This window comes from Pteronotus mesoamericanus, unplaced genomic scaffold (assembly GCF_021234165.1).
Source record: "Pteronotus mesoamericanus isolate MK-2021 breed Mesoamerican mustached bat unplaced genomic scaffold, CSHL_Meso_final contig_56, whole genome shotgun sequence".
In the NCBI taxonomy this organism is placed as follows: domain Eukaryota; kingdom Metazoa; phylum Chordata; class Mammalia; order Chiroptera; family Mormoopidae; genus Pteronotus; species Pteronotus mesoamericanus.
In genome coordinates, this window is record NW_026555201.1 from 11,065,963 (window position 1) to 11,086,297 (window position 20,335).

The 20,335-nt window shown below is 40.0% G+C and overlaps 1 protein-coding gene across 4 annotated transcripts in view; it reads right to left on the bottom strand.

The window, feature by feature from the left end:
* The window catches only part of BEST3 (bestrophin 3), a 38,433-nt gene extending 19,073 nt beyond the window's left edge, over positions 1–19,360 (bottom strand). The window contains exons 1-7 of one of the 4 annotated variants that reach the window (XM_054580096.1): positions 19,204–19,360; positions 17,423–17,590; positions 13,879–13,973; positions 13,205–13,438; positions 3,765–3,919; positions 2,591–2,668; positions 2,336–2,488 (exon numbers count right to left, since the gene is read on the bottom strand). In XM_054580096.1, coding sequence (XP_054436071.1) covers positions 2,336–2,488; positions 2,591–2,668; positions 3,765–3,919; positions 13,205–13,438; positions 13,879–13,973; positions 17,423–17,574 — 867 coding nt within the window. In that variant the 5' untranslated portion in view covers positions 17,575–17,590; positions 19,204–19,360. Of the gene's footprint in view, positions 1–2,335; positions 2,669–3,764; positions 3,920–13,204; positions 13,439–13,687; positions 13,974–17,422; positions 17,591–19,203 lie in introns of those variants that run through there. The other 3 variants (XM_054580095.1, XM_054580097.1, XM_054580098.1) reach the window with 3 other exon arrangements.
* Positions 19,361–20,335: the final 975 nt, after the last annotated feature.

Here is a 20,335-nt window from a genome sequence, read left to right on the forward strand (position 1 = left end):
ATAAAATAAAGGCACCATTGATTAGTAGTTTCTAGATTCTGAGACTCTTTGGTAGAAAATCTACCTACTTGTTTTTTAGCATTTAAATCTAACCACTTACAGCAGTCGCTATCAACCTTGGCTGAACACCAAACTCACCTGTGGAGCTTTTAAAATAAGTGATGCCTGGGCCCCTCCCCCAGAAATTCTGATTGCATGGGTGTGAGGCTCAACCCAGACATCAGCGCCCGGTAAAGGCCCCAGGAGATTTTACCTGTGGCCAGGGCTGAGAATCCCCGCCTCCCTTAGTCTGAGGGGCAGCCCTGGGCCGGGCCTGAATCAGCCAGCCTCACACAGCATGCACACCAAAGCTCTTCACTGCAAGTCCCAAGGGGCTCCCTACCCTTTCTTGCCTGGGGTTTTCCTTAAATTACATGGGCCACTGGGTCGGTCTTGAAAATATTGTTATATCCAAAATTTCACTTTATGGGATCAGTCTTGCATATAGATGTAGAGTCTACAATTAACTACCAAAATGATATCTATGTCTCTGAATAAACTATCTCACGAAAACATTTTTTTTCTTTCTTGGAGGCTCCATGTCTAGGAAAGAACTGAATCTTATACTGTTCATAAGGTTAGATGGATTTTCTACACTTTGAAAAGAGTTGTAAATATTAGAATGGTCAAGATAAAACAGCTGTTCAGAAGCTGAGTACAGTCTATGGTGAAAAAATTCACTTCTCTTAAAGTTGCCAGCCTCCTAATGGAGCTAGGATTGTCTTCTCATATTTTTTCTTTAAAAATCTTTTATAAAAGAAAAGGACATTATTTTAGAGAGCATGTCAGAAGGCAGGAACTAACCGTTCACTGTATGGTGCCCGAACGCCTCACATAGACACAAAGCAATGGCTGAAAAGCTCAGCACAGCTCAGGGGGAAGAACAATAAAGGACGAGAGTGATCAAGCATTTGGGCCAATTTTGGTGATTTTTCTGTTTATAAAAATAGAATCTACTTTTTGTCTAATGGGAAATGAGAGTGATAGTCTCCCTTGCTCTTTCTCTGTCCTAATTGAGTAAAAAATAAGTAAGAATTATTGTCATCTGGTTAAAAATGTTTTGGCTATTTGTAAGGGATATACCTTTACTCTTGGAAGTACCATTTGAAATGCCAATATAAATTATTTTTTCTGGTTAAGATTTAATCCAATGAAAGTAAAGGACCTGCAGGGAAAATGCTGGTGCCCCCTGGAGGCCCATGATGGTGCGCTCCAACCTGCGGCTGCTTGGAAGGTCAAACATTTGGAAATTCCATGTCATTAACGACACCTTCAAGCTGTCATTAGATTTCAATTAGTCTAATGTAGCCACACTCCTCAATATTTTTTCATCACATAGTGTACTTCTCTTTTTGAAGTTCCCAAAAGAGATGAAAGAGTGAGACCTCTGATATTTACGCAAATATCTAAGGGAGATGTGCGAGGAGGTGGTGGTGGGAACAAATAAAATTTCACACTGATGATTGGACAAGTTGTCCTCACTGTTCTAACCTGTTTTTTAATTTACTGGCAAGCCAGATGTTGTCATTAGTTCTGGTGTTTCTAGTTTTGGTTTCAATGCATTCTTTTCTTTTTTTAAACATTTAATTAATTTATTTTTGGAGAGAGGGGAAGGGAGGGAGAAAGAGAGGGAGAGAAACATCAGGGACCAAACCCCGCAACCCAGGCATGAGCCCCGACCAGGAACTGAACCAGTGACCCCTCGCCTTGCAAGATGACACCCAACCAACTGAGCCACACCAGCCAGGGCTTGATGAATTCTTTTCTGAGTCTCAGTTCTGGTTTTGAAAATGGGAAGCATTTAGTGTTGTGGAACAGCTAGTGGGATTTCACGGAATTGCAGTGAACTATTTACAGAGTCGAGAAGAACCAAGATAATAATATAATATTAATGCTTAAGTCTAATATACAAGACTTCTTATTTACTCTCTTTTACTGCCTAGTTGCTTATTGTGGTATAAACTATCAATGCAGGTACAGTTATTACTTTACTTATATTATTGTAATCCTAATGGGAGCACACAAAGACTTCAAAAAATCAATAGCCATAAAAGAGTCTTCTTATCTCTTTGCATAAATGAGCTGCTACAGTTGCTGCAAAACGGTACTCACGCACATCCCTGACACTTGAATCTCTGGCTGAAAAGTAATAACATCTCTGAGCTATTAAATATTAAATCTACCTATGACTCACTCAGGAATCATTTGCTAGACTCAGTGAAGTATCAGCGTGCAGAGTTTGGAACATGAGAGAGATTACAGACGGGGGTCTTATGACACTGGGGCTGGTGGTTACCTTGAGCCATCCTGCATAGAAGAAGAACTGTAGAAGAGTAAAGATTGGAATGTAAAGATCTAAATCATGCCCCGCGTAGCCTACGGTGGGATCCAAAAACTGGCGTCCAATCAGGCACGCAAAGAAGAAGGTATAGACGGCCAGGGTGACGACCTGGAACAGAGAGAAATCCAAGTGAGAGCATGGCTCTGGCCACCCCAGCAAGTGCCACAGTGGGCACGCAGAAACAAAAGTCACGTGCACAGCACTTGATACCTGGGTGTAAACCAGCGGGATCCCGACCCAGTCGTAACCGAATAAGAGACTGCACCAAGATCGGTATCGGTTCATTTCCTAAGCCAGAAACAGATAAAACATGATTTACTAAAGTGACGGGTGTGGTAGGATTAGGAATGTGGCCATGTCTTCTACCACTATGTCTGTAAAATGATGGGACTTCCTTTGCAAGGCTAATAAATTGGTTCTGAAGGCCACCCCCAAAGGAAAATTCTGAAAATAGCAAGCAAAGAGTATCATTCAAAAATGCACAAAAAGAAGTACATTTGAATATATACTAATAGTAAGATAAATTAAGACTTTAGAGAAGTGTCTCCTGCCCTACTGAATCCGTAATTTCCAACATGACATTGGTCTGAAGTGGTGATGGGAAGGCAGTGGTTAATATTTTAAATAAGTCATCGCCAGCCATTTTGGTAAAATATGTGGATAGCCAATATTTTTGTTGTTTCTCTCCTTTGAAAACATGCTTACTAGAGATCTTAGAAAAAAGAAATAAATCCATCCTAACCCTCAACCCCCACAAATGAGATGCTTATATTGACAGAAAATCTATCTTTCTTTGGAGCAGGAAGGACTGGCTGGAATCCATTGATTTCTTTTCCCCCACTATTGCACATAAGTTATTATTTGAGACTGGGAGGGAGAGTTCACATTCATTTGGGAGCTATTTTAAAATCATTCATTTCTCTTAGCTTAATCCAGGCAGGAGACTACCTTGGCACAAACCTCTTTAGTCTTTACATTAATTTGTTTCTCAGATGAACTTAGGGTTATTTTGTTGAATGAAACACATTTTTGTTTCCTGGAGCATCTGAAAAGCTGGCTTAACCTTGAAATATACCAGTTTGAGGAAGTGACTGGGATGGTCCTGGAGCCAGGGATGCATCAGATCCTGCAGAGCCCTTGGCAGACATGGCCAGTCAATTAAGGGACATTTTCTTACAGAGCATATCACAAGCCTAATTCCGTTTAACACAGTTTCCAAGCAACCGTTGTCAATCGGTCTGAGATAGAACCTGTGTGCTTTCCTTGTCCTGCACGTTGAGGGCTCTGAATTAAACAAAACGCGTTCATCCGGGTCCAACTGACACATCCAGGTCTCTCTTGGTCTCTGATTAGCATTTCTTTTTGCAATTTACAATGTACTTACAGTCATCAATGATTGCAGATCAACACTGTCTCTGATTCTACCTTCCTTCCGGGCTTTAGCGGCGAGATTTCCAAACCAGATGAATGGAACCCAGTATTTCAGGTGAGGAGATTTGAGGTGGTCAAATAATTTTCTTTCATCTGCTGTCATAAAACCTTTACACAAAATAAAAATAGCTGGATTATACAGATTTAGATACACTCCAAAAATCCAAAAGGGCCAAAGGAATATTAATGGGGACAGGGAGTCTCACTTTATGAGCCACACAGTTTCCCCTCTCTGAAGGAAATCACTGCAGCTGGTTTGTTGTGTATCTTTCCAGAGAAATATCACAAATTTCACACGGGCCTAATTTTTAAAAACACAAATGGCTTCATACTACATACATATCTATCATTTACTTCTATTTTCAGTTATATCTAGGAGATATTATTTGTTACTATATAGAGAGCAGTATCATTCTTTTTAATGGTTGCCTCCTAGTTAATTATATACAACATTTATTTTATAGTCCCCTTTTGAATAGACATTTAAGTTGTTTAAAATTTTTTGTTATTAAAAATAATGCTGCCATGATGATCCTTGTACTTATGCCTATGACTTTTTAAGTGGACTTTTAAATGTTCATTTTGATTTAGTATAAATAATATTTTCTGAATTAAAGTTTATTTCTAAAACCAATCTCTTGTAAGATAATAACTTTGAGTTGCTTTTGTCTCCGCAATGCAATTATTTTTTTATGACATTCTGATAACACATTTAGATAAAAATCTACTTTTGCCCTAGTGTAACATATTCTTTATCCTTAAGCATTTCAATCAGCTTATGAATCTGGCCACCCTGTTAAAAGACTGAATTTTACTTAAGAGGTGTTGCTATAGCACAAAGAAGTCAAAGGAGAAGTGAGACTTGCTCATTTGCAGAGTCACCAATTCATAGAGGTATGGACTTACCTAGATTCTTGATATGACCTAAGCCAGTGTGTTTGAGAATAAGGCCCACGGATCAGGGGCATGGGAATCATGTGTGACACCTTATACCTGGAGGGTTGGGCCCCACCCTCACCTGCTAAGTCACTCAATAGGGCAGGACGTCTGGACCTAGGCCTGTGCCTTACGGTCTCATGCAGATACTGTTAGAAAATACCAATGCATTGGCCTTATCCCCAGAGACTGATTCAACTGATCTAGAGTGAGGTCCAGGCACCCGCAAGTCTTTTCAATTTTTGGTGACTTAATGGAACTGGGTTCAGGTAGCTGCATGTTTACCAAGCTTTGCAGGAAATTCTGACTTACAGCAATGTTTGAAAATCGCTGCTTCACTCACTGTTTATTCATACTTAAAATAAACAGTACCAACTACAAAGCCAGTATGTACCAACAGGAAACTAGTTTTAGGTATTAGTCATGTTATTAATGTTAGCTTAGAAGGGTTCTGTCCATACCTGGGGAATTAGACTCTCTTTGGAGGTCAGAAATAAAAATATGCCTGATAGTCCTCTTCTTGTTTCTCAGTGCATCTCAAAGTTGTTGCATGTGCCAGATAATTGTTTTTTTAAAGACTTGCAGAGTGTGATTAATTCTTACTATAGGAAGTTAATAGATATACTTGACCTGTCTTGGCTCTTAGCTTGAAGACTTGTTGCAGCACAACATCCTTTACCTGGAAACTATGCTCAGACATTTTATGTCAATTATGCAACAGTTATATTCTTGGGATTATAGTGTAATTTTCAAAAATAACCCCATTTATATACTGGCTGCAATCTTTACCTCTGGTTACTTTTTACTCAGGAGTATGGATGATATTGTGCTGGCAAGACCTCTCTTGGCTTTTTAGCCTAAAGCAGATATGAAGAGCAAGGGTTTTTAGTGCAAACGCCAAAGCTAGAGTTAGGTCCTTCCCACTAAGTAGCACGCTCACCACGGATTAGAAGGGTGCCGAGCAAGGAAAGCTGGTGGTTTTTAATTTTATCCCAAATTTATTGAGTCCTTTGCTGTGAAAGATGAATGATTAACCAGACATTAATATATCCTCCAAGAGTATACAGACGTAATGATTTTTGTTATTTCCTGCAGGGTCACACATCTTATCCAAAGTAACCCTATCTGTGGAAATTGAGTTTTTGATTGATTGAAAGAAAATCTCTAGATTGTTGCTCCAATCAATTCAAAGAGCATTTGCTATCAAAGGAAATGTTATCCTCATCAGCACTTCAGACCATTTTAACCAGAGACCGATGATCTTTTTCAGAATGTGGTCATTATCCTCATCTCTAAGGCTATGTTAACCACAGGTATTGATTTGCTACGGTTTGGCAGCACTCACTTGGCTGGTCCTCACACTACCCTGCCTCCTTCACATGCCTGCCTTCACACCACGCTCCCTCAGGCCCTATCCACACCCTGGCATTGCTGTTTTCTCTTTCCACTGCACCTGACTAGAGCTTCTCTTGCTAAACTTTCCTTCCAGCTTTCTGGCTGGTTCAGCTCGGCTCAGCAATTTTCCTACTGCTTATCCCAAAGAATCTTCCTTAATATTTCAAATCAGCAGAAATAAAAATATAGGCACACACATACATATATATGTCTGTGTTTATTTGCAACTTGAATTGTGGTTTGATGGAGTAGGATCTTCCACTTCAAGTCAAAATTTTATTGTCCTCAAGCCAAAGGGCCAATTAAATCCATTGATAAACAATATTCCGGTTATCATAGATTTTGTCTGTACAGTTGATTTATTTTTCCTCGGTTGAAGCCGAGGCAGATGTCTTTTGCCTTTAAAGCAGAGTGTGCAAATGAGCCTCTGTTACCAGAAGAGCTAAAAGCTCCGCATCTCAAAACTTGAAGGTGGAATGGGTTTGCTGCCAGTTCTTTCCGAAAGAGAAAGTTGTGCATTCAGCAGCTGAGCCCTTCCCAGAGACAGGACTTTCTCAGGAATATTGCAAGGTGCCTGGCTCATTTTCATCTTTGCGTTTTCCAAATGAATGGAATGAAGCCACCAGATTCAACTACAGCTGCCCTTTACGTTCAGTATTAGAGGTTTGGACATCCCTGCCAAGTGGAAAAATCAAGAGGAAGCAAGATGAGATTGAGGGAGAGATGGAACCACATGATGAGGGCATTGCATAGGGCTGTACCTCAGGCACTTTTTACTGTGAACCACAGTAAGATATGCGTGGCTCACCAAGCGATGATTGGCTCCCCTTCACAATGTTCTCTCTGATGTTTTCCGTTCCATTCCATTCCATGAACTATGCTGGTTGTAAACCATTAAAATGATTTAAAAACCCAATAATAAGTTACAACTCAGAGTTTGAAAAGCTCAAAATAGGATATGGGTGAGTAAAAGCAGATTCTGGAGTAGCAATGCTGAACAAAGACAGAGAAACTGCTCTGTTTTCCTGATATGAGCAAAATATCTCTAGTCAGCCATACTCCGACCCCTAGATTAGTATCCTATTTGGTAATTCACTGTCTTATTCACACGACACACAGGAAATACCACACACCTGCCCAGCTGGCCAAGAACTTCATTTGCCCTCAGTAAATAGATCTGAAGCCATTTGCAGATAAAGTTGAGGAGTTAACAGACACACCCTAGAGCAGTGGATCCTAAGCTTTGCTGCATGTGAGAATGGTCTGGGGAGCTTTAAAAACTGCTGATGCACCCTATTTCTATTGAAGCTAATGTCTGGGAATGAGAGCCAGACATCAGTATTTTTAAAAGGTCTCTAGTGATTCCAATTTGCAACATAGTTTGGGAACAACTACCCTGTGTGAAGAATCATTCCACAAGCAGGCCATTTCAGCTTTTTTGTCTGGGTCAAACATCCTGCAATGCTGCTGGCGAGTTTGTTTAAAATATGGATTCCCAGGTCTTAAGCCCCAGAGATTCTGATCTGTAGGTTGCCTGGGAACCTGCAATTGAAATAAGTACCTCAGATAATTCAACGAATATAGTCTGCGATCACACCTTGAGAAACATTGAGAGGATAGCCTTGACTCAACTCCTAAAACAGAACTGTGCGGAGCCTTCCAACACTGAGCAGCTGAGACGGCCCGTGCGCGGCCGTCATTCGGGGAGGGCTGGTTCCACTGTGCATTTTCTCTCCTGTGCAGTACAAGTGCGCATAGGTGAGTCAAGTTTCACTCACAGGATGATGATTTGTCTGTTTTGGGCTCATCAAGTGAGACTATAGGGAAACTGACTCAGCCTGTAAAAGTTCAGCCAATGGAGGAAAAACTGGCCCACCTGTGAATACCACTGTTCCCTTCATCATCTCTCCTGTGACACAGAGCAGGGAGGTTTCAAAGAGCTCAAGATGCCCCAGAGCCATGCGACGCGCCAGGAAAAACTTGAGCAGGAGACCACAGGGTGGAAAGTCAATATTAAACAAAATCCATTTGATTTTACTTAGTGAGAGAAGGTCACAGGTTAAATGATCTAAATATGCCAGAATCTCGAATGGGGCTAGTCTTCCAGCCAGTGCATCTGAAGTTAGAATTTTTATCTCAGTAGCCACTTGACCATTGGAAGCTTGCTTTGTTGTATTAATGTTTGTTAATGATAAGCATTGATAAATATTCTCATCACTCTCATCAAGCTCTTTCTAGTCATACAAGAAACTCAAGGAACTTGACGTTAAGATTTCAGGGCATTAGGAAAAGTAACAAATGCTTTTTCCTCATATTTTACTTTCTTCTAATCATTTTTAAGGGCACAGAAAGAAATTATTTTAAAGAAGTAGAAATGCAGTATAGAGATATGAAATTTGGCTATGACTATATTTGGGCTCATCTCTGAAAATGATTCATGTAAGAAAAGATTTGCAGTAATTTTTATTGATCCTTGTGGACAGGAGCCATATCTGTTCTTGCTTAGAGCTGTGCTCCAGTGCCCAACACAGTGCCTGGCATATAGTGTACACTCAATAAATCTTTGCTGAATGAGCAAAGGCATGGCAGATTTAGCAACAGCTTTCGTAATTTTTTTAGAGGAGTGCATATAATTTCCCATTGTCTGTCTTTGTGGTCTGGTGAGTAAGTTTTGAAGAGAAATCTTCCCTTCTCTTGTTCACTGTGAAACACTAGATAAAACATTTCAATTCAGTGTCATGCTATAATGTAAGCACCTGATTAAGGCCATACTTGAATCAGCAAAGATCTGGAATTGTGCACATGACTTGACTTGGATGAGTGACATCTTCCAAGGCAGGTGATTGGAATTATTAGATTTTTCCAGGGCAGGTTTGTAGCCAATAGGCAAAATAATGGAGACTCTATTGCCTTTCCTCTGGTAAATAACTGTTCGACAACAGACCAGTTCAGGGGATTTTCAGCATAATAGACATTATTTAACATTCAATTGTTATATTTCTACTTCCCTGTGAGCAGAAATGAAAAACCTTTATTTTTAAATTGAGAAATTTTGCCTGTAACATCAAAGCATAAGTATTCCCCCAGTCATGTGCATTGTGGTCCTTTTAATTTACCAAAATAGTACGACATGACTGGCCAGCTTACAAGCAAAGAAAATTCAGGGGTTAGCAGGTGAGTGACCTTTAGCGCATCGGGCTTTAGTTGGGAGATGGCCAGACCCTTCAGAAGGAGACACTGCTCTTCGTTCTCTCTGCGCTCCCACTCGTTTCCTCCTGGCCTGCCCTGAATCTCTGTGGCCGGGACCCTCCCTGAAGCAAGAAGATGTTGGAGGGAAACCCTGATTACCGTAAAGCCCATTGTTTCTCAGAGTGGGATCCAGGGACCACCTGCCTTAAAGTCTCCCGAAGCTTGTTCTTGGACCTCATTCACCTCGGACCTACTCAACCAGAATCTGAGGTGGTATTTTGGAATCTACATTTTTAGCAATATTGATTTTTAAGAACATCTAATGTACACTGAAGTTTGAGAACAGGTACTTTTTCAGACAGGTGATATTATGTAGGGGAGTCACCTGACAAGAAGTGTTTTCTGTCCCTTACCCTTGTGTCCTGCTTTGCCCTCACCCATTTGGTGCCCCTGTATTTTCCTTCTCCGCCTTCTCTGCCCTCCAGCGGGGCAGGTGTCCTGGCTCTGGGCTCAGGGCATCTGCCAAATATTTTCCGCCATCCCTGGACTTCCTGTTCTTCCCAGAAACGTTGGCACACGCAAAAGACAGTCAGAGAGTGTCGGAGGCATGCGTCCAGCAGGAGGTCATGGAAACTGACCCCACGTGCTGACTGAGTCAGCCTTCTCCATTGGGGAGAGAAGCAAGATGTCGGGTGAGTTGAGGCTGCCCGTGGACAGAGAGGGGCCCACCCACGTGGGGGCCCACCCATGTGGCTGGCCGTGGGCAGCCAGGGAGAACCCCACTTCTGAAGTGGCTCCTCCAGCTTCAAGGGCCACGGCTTGAAACCTTTGATCTGCCGCCTAACACCTGAGCCTGCTCCTGGGGGCACAAGCCCTTCCACTACCCCTTTTCCTGCTGTTGCAAGAAAACACTTAAGAACGAATAGAGAGCAGTAGGGGTCCTCCTTCTGCAATAACCAGTGATGACCCCAGAGGGCGCATGCAAAGGCGTTAGCCCACTTCTATCTCCCTCAGCTCTCTTCCTCCTTCAGCCGCTCTGCACAGAATGATACTTGCGTGTTTCATCAGGGCTAAGGCAAATCCTCTGGACAGGAGTCTCTGAGCAGACTGCTGCCCTAAAGCCGCTCTGTAATTCTGGAGCCTCTAGCATGGCTGAAACCTCGAATTCACTCTTTCTTTTCTTTTTTTAATTTAATTTTTATTTTTAACAATCAGGGTTGAGGGGTAGAGGAGGGCAGAGAGAGGGAGAGAGAGAAACATGGATTTGTTGTTCCACTTATTGATGCATTGATTGGTTGATTCTTGTATGTGCCCTGACTTGGGGGTCAAACCTCCCATCTTGGTGCAGCGAGATGACGCTTTATCCATTGAGCTTCCTGGCCAGCGCCTAATTCACTCTCTGTCTTAACCTTTGCTACTTTATTAATAGAATGAATTACTTGATGGTTGCCAAAACCTTTTTTATCCCAGGGGTGAGAAAAAGGGTTTTCAAAAGTAAGCATCCCAGAAGAGACTCAATACTTCTCAAACGTCAGTGAATAACAAAGCAGCATAGGAGCACATTTAAATACAGGTTTCCTGTGCTTTAAATCCAATGGTTCTGATTCAGTAGGTCTGAGATGGGGCCCGGGAACATCCATTTTAAGTAAACAACTCAAGTTATTCAGGATGTAAAGGGCCTGCGTGTCTGCGGATCACACCGTGAACACCCTCGTTTAAATGCACTTAGAGGAATGAATGACTGATTTCCAGACTCCTTTGGAATGGCTGGGGGTATTTCAATATTCCAATATTCCAACTGCCTTAGAAAGCCAAAACAAGTACATGACAGGCATTTGCACAAATCTGAGAAGGAAAAAGCTTTGTTATGAAGATTACACCTAAAGGAAATGCAATCTTGTCATTCTCCTACCCACCTCTCCCTCTCTACTCGCCCCTCAGCACAGCCCAGGCTTCTTGAGCTAGAAGGCCCCCAAACCTCTCCAACAGCAGCCATCCTGGCTTCCTCCTGATTTGCTTTTAATATGAAGATGACGCTGAGAGGATAAGATTTGTTTTGAGAATTGGGCCTGGTGTCTGGTTCCTGTCAGAATGCACTCTCTTCGTTTCAAGGATGCATCAGGACTAGAGAAATAGCACCTTCATTCTTCCAAGTAAACTTTAGCTCTCACTCATTACTTTGGAATGGGTCTAACCTTTCTCGTTTATTTTTAGGTCTTTCTTCAGTTGTGGTAATTCTTATTGCATTTGATTCCTATAGACATTAGGGTAAGAAAATTAAGTTATCATGTAGCATTTTCAACTTGGTCATTCTGAAGAAGTATTCAACTTTTAAATTTGGAGGAGGTGTGGTAGTTAATTTTTTTAAAGTTCTTCCTGGTTTTACATCATAATACATATACCTGTGCATTCACCAAGCCATTAGTAACGTCCACCTGAATTTTTAACTAACTCATTGCACCCTGTTACTTTCTCACATCTGTAACCCCAACAATACCCTCTGCACCCCTCCTTCTTTATTTCTACCTTGACTTTCCCAACTTTCTGGTCATTTAGTTCAGGAAGACCTGGGATGCCATATAAAATGAACCTTCTAAAGTGACCAAAGGACTATGGCATGCTGTTGTACTAGATGATTTCATTATTACAATCAAGAGCTCATATAACATTTACCATGTGTCAGATTTTTCCCTAAACACTTTGTAAATGTGAACTTATTTAATATTCACAACAAGCCAATGTGGTATATGAAATAGATGGTATTGTAAATTACTAGAAACTTATTTTATGGATGAGGGACCTGAAGCATACAAGGTCATGGAGCTAGGAAGTAAATGGTGGAGTAAGAATTTAAACTCTTTCTCTGTGTCCTTAGTCACTGTCTATATTGTCCATCTAGAAGGCAAAGCCAAACCAAAGAAAAGCCTGGGGGAAAAATCCCTCAAAAAACAACCCCCAAAATACTATTTTTAAAGAAATACTATTTTCAAGGACATTTCAAAGAGAATAGACAGAGCAACCCAATTTGAGAGCATACTCAATATAAAGATGGAATTGTCTCATGATTCTTTTATCTTCTATACATTCATTTCAACAAGCTATTAGATCTATTAACAAGAAGCTAGCACAACCACCCATATTTATTCAGCACATGCTGAGAATTATCTCGTTTAATCCTCATCCCACTGAAGGCTGCTTTAGCTAAGAGCTTCTTCACTAAATATTAACACGCGAAGGAGAATCGTCCTTCCAACACAATTAGTACTCAGCATCGTGCCTCGGAGCCCAGGTGGAATAATTGCATCTACTTTGAGGAACAAGAGAGACCACAGACCCACACTGAAGTAGCCTTTACTGCCACCTCTCAGGGTCTAACGACATAAAAACCCACATCACTGGTTCCTACCAGAATCGCCTTATGTTTTGGGAGAAGTATTGAGGAGTTCTGAGCCTGAATCATAACTGCGCTGTGTGATCCAGGGTAGGTCATAACCTCTCTGAATCTGTTTCTTATTTTTCTCATTTTCTCAAGGTCCAAGGGAAAAAATATTTATGAAAATGAACAAACTGTAAAGGGATAGAAGATATAAGGTAATATTACAGACGGTTTAAATAAATATGATAATAATTATTATATTTACCTACAGGCCATGTGACTGCTGCTTCTCCTCCTCCACCCCCTCAAGGAAGCTTTGTGAGGACAGGAACCATGTCTTACTCATTTTTCCCTCTGAAATCTGTTTCTGGCACATAGTAGGTAACCAATAAATGTTTCTTGAATGAATACATGAATAAAAGGGATTTTCAAAGGAATGAGGAAAGTTCTCATCTAGGTCGAGTGGAGCCCAGGGAAGGAAAGGCCATTCACAATACCTGCTTCCACCACGTGGTCCATTGTTGGAAACCTTTTGTACACAGCTGTGCTCACCGAGCGGAAGATGAGCAGGGATGTGAGATTGACATAGCGCATCAGGGTCCTTCTGAGCAGGCGCCCATGCTCGTCCCTGCCGTGAACACTGCTGGAGATGAGGAACATCAGCCTGTCTGGCCAGGGCAGGTTCACAAACTGGTTCCACCATCGGTTCACTACCAGTGTAACATAAAACCCTGTAGAATAACAGGAAACTATAAAGTAACTTTCTAGAGCAGACATGTCAACACTGATGCTTTTAGCAGACTTTTAGCCTTTTTGGGTTTGGGGTGTAAAAATATGTTTTTTCCCTTCAGAAAAAAAAATGTAATTTGTGCCTGGCAATGCCGCAGCACCCAGTATGCAGCTATTAGAACTCAAATATTGACAGCAAAAATGGAGGGTTAGTGAAGAGAAAGCTTCATTGCCCAGTAGCAGATTATTACCTCAAACTTGTTTGGTGTTAATGTAGCAAAAGCAGCCCTGCAGGCGAACCTTATGGATGACTTCTGTTCTATTGCAAGCGGTGGCTTTGCGGGCATGCCTCGAAGCTTGGACACACTCCCATGCAGAGTCATCGGTGTCATCCTAACGGAGACAGCTGGGTGGCTGCATTCTGCGTGTTACCTATACTTACCAAGCACAAAGGTTACTGGAATTTGTTCAGCATATCTGTCACAGTAAATTGATAATTTTTCAAAGTAACGTTTTTGGGCTCCTGTAAGTAACAATCTGGAGCAAAAATAAAATGCACAGCCCTTTATGATATTATACTTCTGCACCTGCTTTGCAAGTGATATTCAGTGCAAACAATTAAGCACAAATAATTTTTTTAAGGAGCAGCAACTTTTTCTTTTCTACTAAGCTGATGTATCTCAAAAGCTGAATATTTCAAGTACTAACATTTGTAGTACATAAATGTTATTGGCCATTAGACAGATTCATTAAACACTTTATTTTTAAATACTTTATATTTTTAAACTTTTATATGATTAATGCTTTGGATTTGGAGCACATTACCTCATAAAAGAGTTTGTTTTTCAATTATTTATCAGGTGTACTCGAGGGAGAAAAACTGTCTTGATTAAGAGGATTAGAGTTATTAAGTCATTATTAAATAATAGCCCTGAATTTGACATCTTGATCTTACTTTTTCCTGAATATTCTACTCAGCACAGTCTTGATTTTCTGTGTTGTACTTCAAAGGATATTATAACTTTTTTAAAAGACTGCAATTATTTAAAATATAACAGGTTTAACAGTTAGAAGTGGAAATTTTTATTATTATATTTGGGGGTACATATTAATATATTATAAATATTAAAATTTATACTATAGATCTGACCCAAAGCCATTTCACGGTATTATTAAACATACATTCATTTAATAGAACTATTCTTGATATTTATGTTGTATAGGGAGGAGATTCAGGGTCAGAAGGAATATCTCAAGGCAGGTTAATAAAGACGATCAAAATATGGAAAGCAAAGCAACAGGGATGAAATTGCATCAATGAATGAGTGTAGCTGTTCCAAAGAAGAAAGGAATCCCTTGGAAAAATCCATGTTAACATACTTTAAAGGCCTATTGGGATCCGTAGAACTTTGATAAAGGAAGCAGAGGGATAACAAGGTAACAGGGAGCCAACAATCAGGTTGCAGGTGAAGAAATGGGAGCTGGTGCTGACGAAGGGGTGCGGCGCACTGGGTGTGGGGGGGCCTTGGGGCTCTCGCCCCAGCTTTGGAGGAGTTGTCAGAAACTCTGAAGCCAGGAAAAGCAGACAAGGAGGCATCACCTGTGTGCACAGTCCTATCAAGGTCATGTGATGAAAAGTTACAGCCAGAGTGGTTTCCAATACTCAAACAGAAATGGCTGAAGAAGGTTTAATTGTGGAAAGCACAGACCATAGGGCTGGGGAGCTGGGTTTGAACCCCAGATCTGCCACTTACAGATTTGGAATGTGAGCATGTTTCTAAAGTTCTCTGAGCCTCCGTTTTCTCATTTGTAAATGGGGATAATAACATCTATGCGTCAAGGATGTTATGATCATTAAAGAATACATGTTATATAAAACAACATAACATATGGTGTTGTACTTAATAACAATTGGTTAATAATAATTGGTTATTAATAATTGGCCAAAGGAAAAAATATTTGGCCTATAGACACATAGAAATTTTACTAGTTAGAAAGTAAGTAATGGCAATTATGTTGTCAAATCCATTCAAAAAATAGGAAGAGATATAATAACATTAATGAATTCTGGTGCTGTCTTATGATTTTTGTTAAGTATATTTATTTGCTTTTAACAGGACCAAAAAACGTAGGGTCATCAGACATGAGACAGAAACTATGTCTATATTTTTACACATATGTTTGACTTTCTTGACAAATTCAGCCTATAGTTCTTGGTATTCCTTTGATCAAGATATTAGGATCTATTTTAACAAGCTTTTACAGTTGGACTTCAAAAAATGAAGAATGACTTAACTGATGGTTATTGTTATCAGTGAAAGCACTCTTTGGCCTTTAGAAAAAATATATGCATATAATTTTGTGGGGTATAAATAAGATATTGGAGCAAAAGTTAAAGCTCCATGGAGCATTTCTGGCTACAATTGTTCTAAGGGCTATTCTATTCTAAGCAGCAGTAGAAGCAATAAATTCATATTAGTAAAAATAAATTGAGACAATTAACATCATGTGTCTTCCACCATCTTAGTATTCTGAAGGATTAGGTGACACATAAATAAGTTGTCAAAAAGTATTATAAGACAGATCAGAAAAATTATTAGAGGTTTTTAATACAACATTGTATTTAAAGACATTTTGCCAAAATACATACCAATATATACATTCATTTGGAATAGTGGTTTTGATTTAGCTAAATAGACCTTCCTATTCTACTTTTGATAATTATCAGCCAACCAAATTAATATCCCTCTTCCTCAAATGGGGTCCTATTGCTGCAAGGAAGAATGTAGGTGAGAGCAGTGCCATACGAATGTGTTCATCTGTACGCAGAAGGAAATAACAAACTGATGTACATAGAAAAGGTGGAAATACAGCCTCAAAAACCTTCAGCTTTTTTGTTTTAAGTTTTATTTCCTCCCCAGAGAAGACATGTATGCAATCAATTTTAATTTAAAACACTCGTAAAGCTTCTCTTTTGTAATACTGATAGAATGTTATTAAGAATAAAATTTTTAGTCTTGACTGGTGTGGCTTAGTTGGTGGGGCATCATACCGCACAGTGAGAGGGCGCCGGTTCTATTCTCGGTCAGGGTACGGGCCTGGGTTGCGGGCCTGATACCCCATTCAGGCACATGTGAGAGGCAACTGATAGATGTCGCTCTCATACATAGATGCTTCTGTGCCTCTCTTTCTCCCTCCCGTTCCCTCTCTCTAAAAATAAATACATAAATAAAATCTTTTTTTAAAGTATAATTTTGTCATAAAAGTATTTCTTGGACATAAGATTGCTCAAATTTTCTGTCAATCGGACAGGCATAAGTTGTGAAGTTATAAAGGATAAGTATCATCTCCTTTTGTGAATATGACATGCCCCAAACTCAGAAGACATAAAAAAAAATACAGTAGTTTTCAGCCCCTTTCTTTAGTTGAGGTAGCGATAAGGTTGGTGGGCACCATCCTGGATAAGATCTTGTCATTCCAGGCAAAAGGAAGGAAAGTTCCTATATCAGGTGTGTATGCCTGATAGACATTATTCACAACCATGCTAATTACAAAGGTAGTTGCTGCAAGCTCTTAAATAGCAAATTAAAACTATGAGAGACACAGTTGAGAGAGGCACACGTAATTATTCATGTGTAGACTTTGCCATTCAAAATCATTATGTAGCGAGGATCTAAGTATGAATCTTCCATTCTGTGCTTATAGCAACATTCTTGACCCACGACTAACACCTCATCACGATCACTTCCTGTGGGGCTGCAATGAGAACCCCCTGAGCATGGCAGTGAGAATCTATTTAACATCCTAAAAATGGCGGATGTGGATTCAACTACCCAGCCCTGGGGAGAGGGAGGCCACAGAGAGGGTCATGCAAAGGGGGTTACATACGCACAAAGGTCAGCGGCAACCGCAGGGCTCAGATTTCTGAGACTGTATTCTCACTTGATATTTGATGGCCACTTAAGGAGACATGCAAAGGAAAGTACCTGTACACCAAACTTATTGCTGTGTAAAAAACAGCAAAAACAATAAATTCCCTGTACAGTAGTTTGTAGATGCTGCCTCTCCACTTGAGGAGTAACCTATGAAATCCAAAAAAAGTCGCATTGGCAACTTTACTGGAGTAAGTGACAGTCATCTTGGATAGTTTTTTTCTAGAAGAGCAAGAAGACAAAATACAAGTAAGAAGCCATGTTTAAGACCAAGCATAAATCTGTATCTCAAAGGAAACCCACACCAGCAACCAGTCAGCCAGCTCCCCTTTTGTAGCCTTTCTCAGTTCGAACAATTTGGAATTTGGAGGTAACCACCACCTTAGTGCGCAACAGCTTAATAAAAAAAGGAGGAAAAGCATTTCTGGAAAGAGTAATAGAAATTCTAAGCTTGCCTTAATTTCTAAGTAGTATTTTTTAGATTATATAGCCATTGCTCGAAAAATATTTGAATGAATAAGTGAGATGTATGAGATACATTGTAATGTTATCTATCATAGTTTCTTAACCCACAGAAAGATTTTAGGATATTGATATGCTATATTGATTGACATTTTCTAAAGCAGTAGCCAAACTTATTCTTTGGGGCTTTATTTGTTAAAGTATGCAAAGAGATATTTATTTATTTCATGCTTAAACTTCCAAAGGGGAAGTTATGGTTCTCTTCTTTGAAATCAGGAGATACTGTTAGAAATAAACAAGCCCTTTGTGGGGATGTAATTTATGGGTTATTTTTGCTGATTTTAGTTGGATGCGGGTGTCTCTCTAATGGAGCTCCCAGTGCATAGTTAGCACTCTAGGTACTTCAAAAGGTGGACAGAATGCTGGGCTGCAGTGATATTAAGAAAGGTGCTTTCCCATAGAAAAGTGTAGCACAAAATGCTTAGGGAGACTTCATTTTCTGTTCGGAGCTGAAAAAAACGGGGCCGTCCTTTAGGACTCGTTCCACTTGGATCTGTTCCATGGGTGAGGGTAGCATGAGAACTGGGCCCCAAAGCTCAGTTTTCAGTAAGTTCTCTCGAATTCCATTGCTTTTCACCAAGAAATTAAACATTCAGGTTTTGAGAAGAAGGCCCAAAGCTAATCTTTGTTTGTAAATCCTGCTCTCTAACACAGAGCACACACATAAAATGAGACTTCTTTGAAGTCTTGATTTTCTCGAAGGGATCTGTGAGGAGAGTCTTATGAGGCTACATAGACTGAAATTATAAGATTTTAGGTAGCATCATATGAGACACAAGAAATAAATCATACAGCCAACTTCTTGTATAAAGTAGCCCGTAGCTTACATTTTTCTATAAACAAGAAAATGTTCAGCTTTTATTCAGAGCTAAGGAAACAATCCAATTCTAATTTGCCAATTTCCCTAAGAAAACAAAACTCTGGAATTATATGCACAGTATTTTTTTGTAATCACAAACATAAACCTTCACCATAACTAAATTTAATTAAAAAAGAAAGAAACAACTCAGGGCCTTTTGGCACGAGTGAGTGGCATTACGAAAGGATGGGACTCACGCCACAAAACCGGTTTCATATTTCCATCTTTACCTTGTCTATTTGTCTAATGTGAATACAGCCAAAATTGGGAGAGGACCATAATAAATTCAGCCCATTTCATAATTTGTTCTCATCGCAGTTTTAAATAACAGTCCTCAAATAACTTTCTTTCATGGAACAGTTCATCCTTCTCATTAAGCTCTTTCAGAACAACAAAGATCAGATAGAGCAGAGGTCAGAATTCAAAGGCAGATGTATACTCTTTGTGCACTAACCTATTTATTCGATTTGGAGTCTCCGACAGGAAAGAGAATCTTCAGGCTGCCCCTGAACAGGTGCCTCCAGGCCTGTGTGGCACTCTTGGTTTCACCCTTCGCTCATGCACAGTCAGAATTTCTTTCTGTTCTCTGGCCACTGAGAGGACCCAGACAAGGACAGGGGTTAAATGATTTTCCACTTGCGGAGGCCTGTTTATGCCAATTTGCCCACTGATGACAGTTATAGCCGGGAACAAACAGAAGCAGCAGCTGCTGATGAGGCTTTTTTAAAATCTATAATTATAACTCCACCTGCCGTCCCAAGTACCTCTTTGAATGAGAAGTCGGAGGTGACGTGAAGGAGGTTGGGCCGTTTAAGTTTGTTATTTTCATTTTTGACTTTGCCCTGGGATCAAGGAAGAAAGAGCCATTTTTCCTCCTAAAGAGTTCAGAAGAGGCTCCACCAGCCGAAAAAGGGAATCGGGACAGTCTGCGTGTGCTCAAAACACAGGCTAAAGTCTTGTGAAGTGTGAAGCCATAAACTAGGGCAGACAAGAGTATAAACAGGATTTACACTTACTGGAAAGGTATTGAGAATGCTCTTCCATTAAAAACATCAAGCATGCATATTTGAGAGAGACAGAATAGTCTTTTAGAAGAACAGAGAGGATTATTCCTTGCTATGGCTTAGTGTTGTGGGAAATGACTACACACATTCATTACTGTTGTTATCTTTATATGGTCAGCTAGGAAAAAATTTTAATTATTCAAAATGTTTTCTCTTGAATTATGCCTCCATACTTTTCTTCTGGAAAGAGAGAGTTCAAGATGGCATTCTTTAAATAATGAAATAAATAATTTCAGGACCAATTCCTGTGGTTTTCTAACCCTCCGAAGTAACGTGTGCACCAAATACCTTAAGCTTAAATAGAATGACTACAAAAAGCATGCATTTTTGTGGAGAAAGATGTAGAAAAAAATATTTATTCCAAAATTGGGAATATACACGGAAACGTTTTTCTGTGGTACTGTTAAGTTTCATATGCACGAGACTGATTTCTTTATGAAACGAACTATAAGCACCTTTGAGCAAAAGCAGTGGTAGGTGTCTGATTTCTTGCCGCATCCCTTGTTCATAGTTCAGCATGGA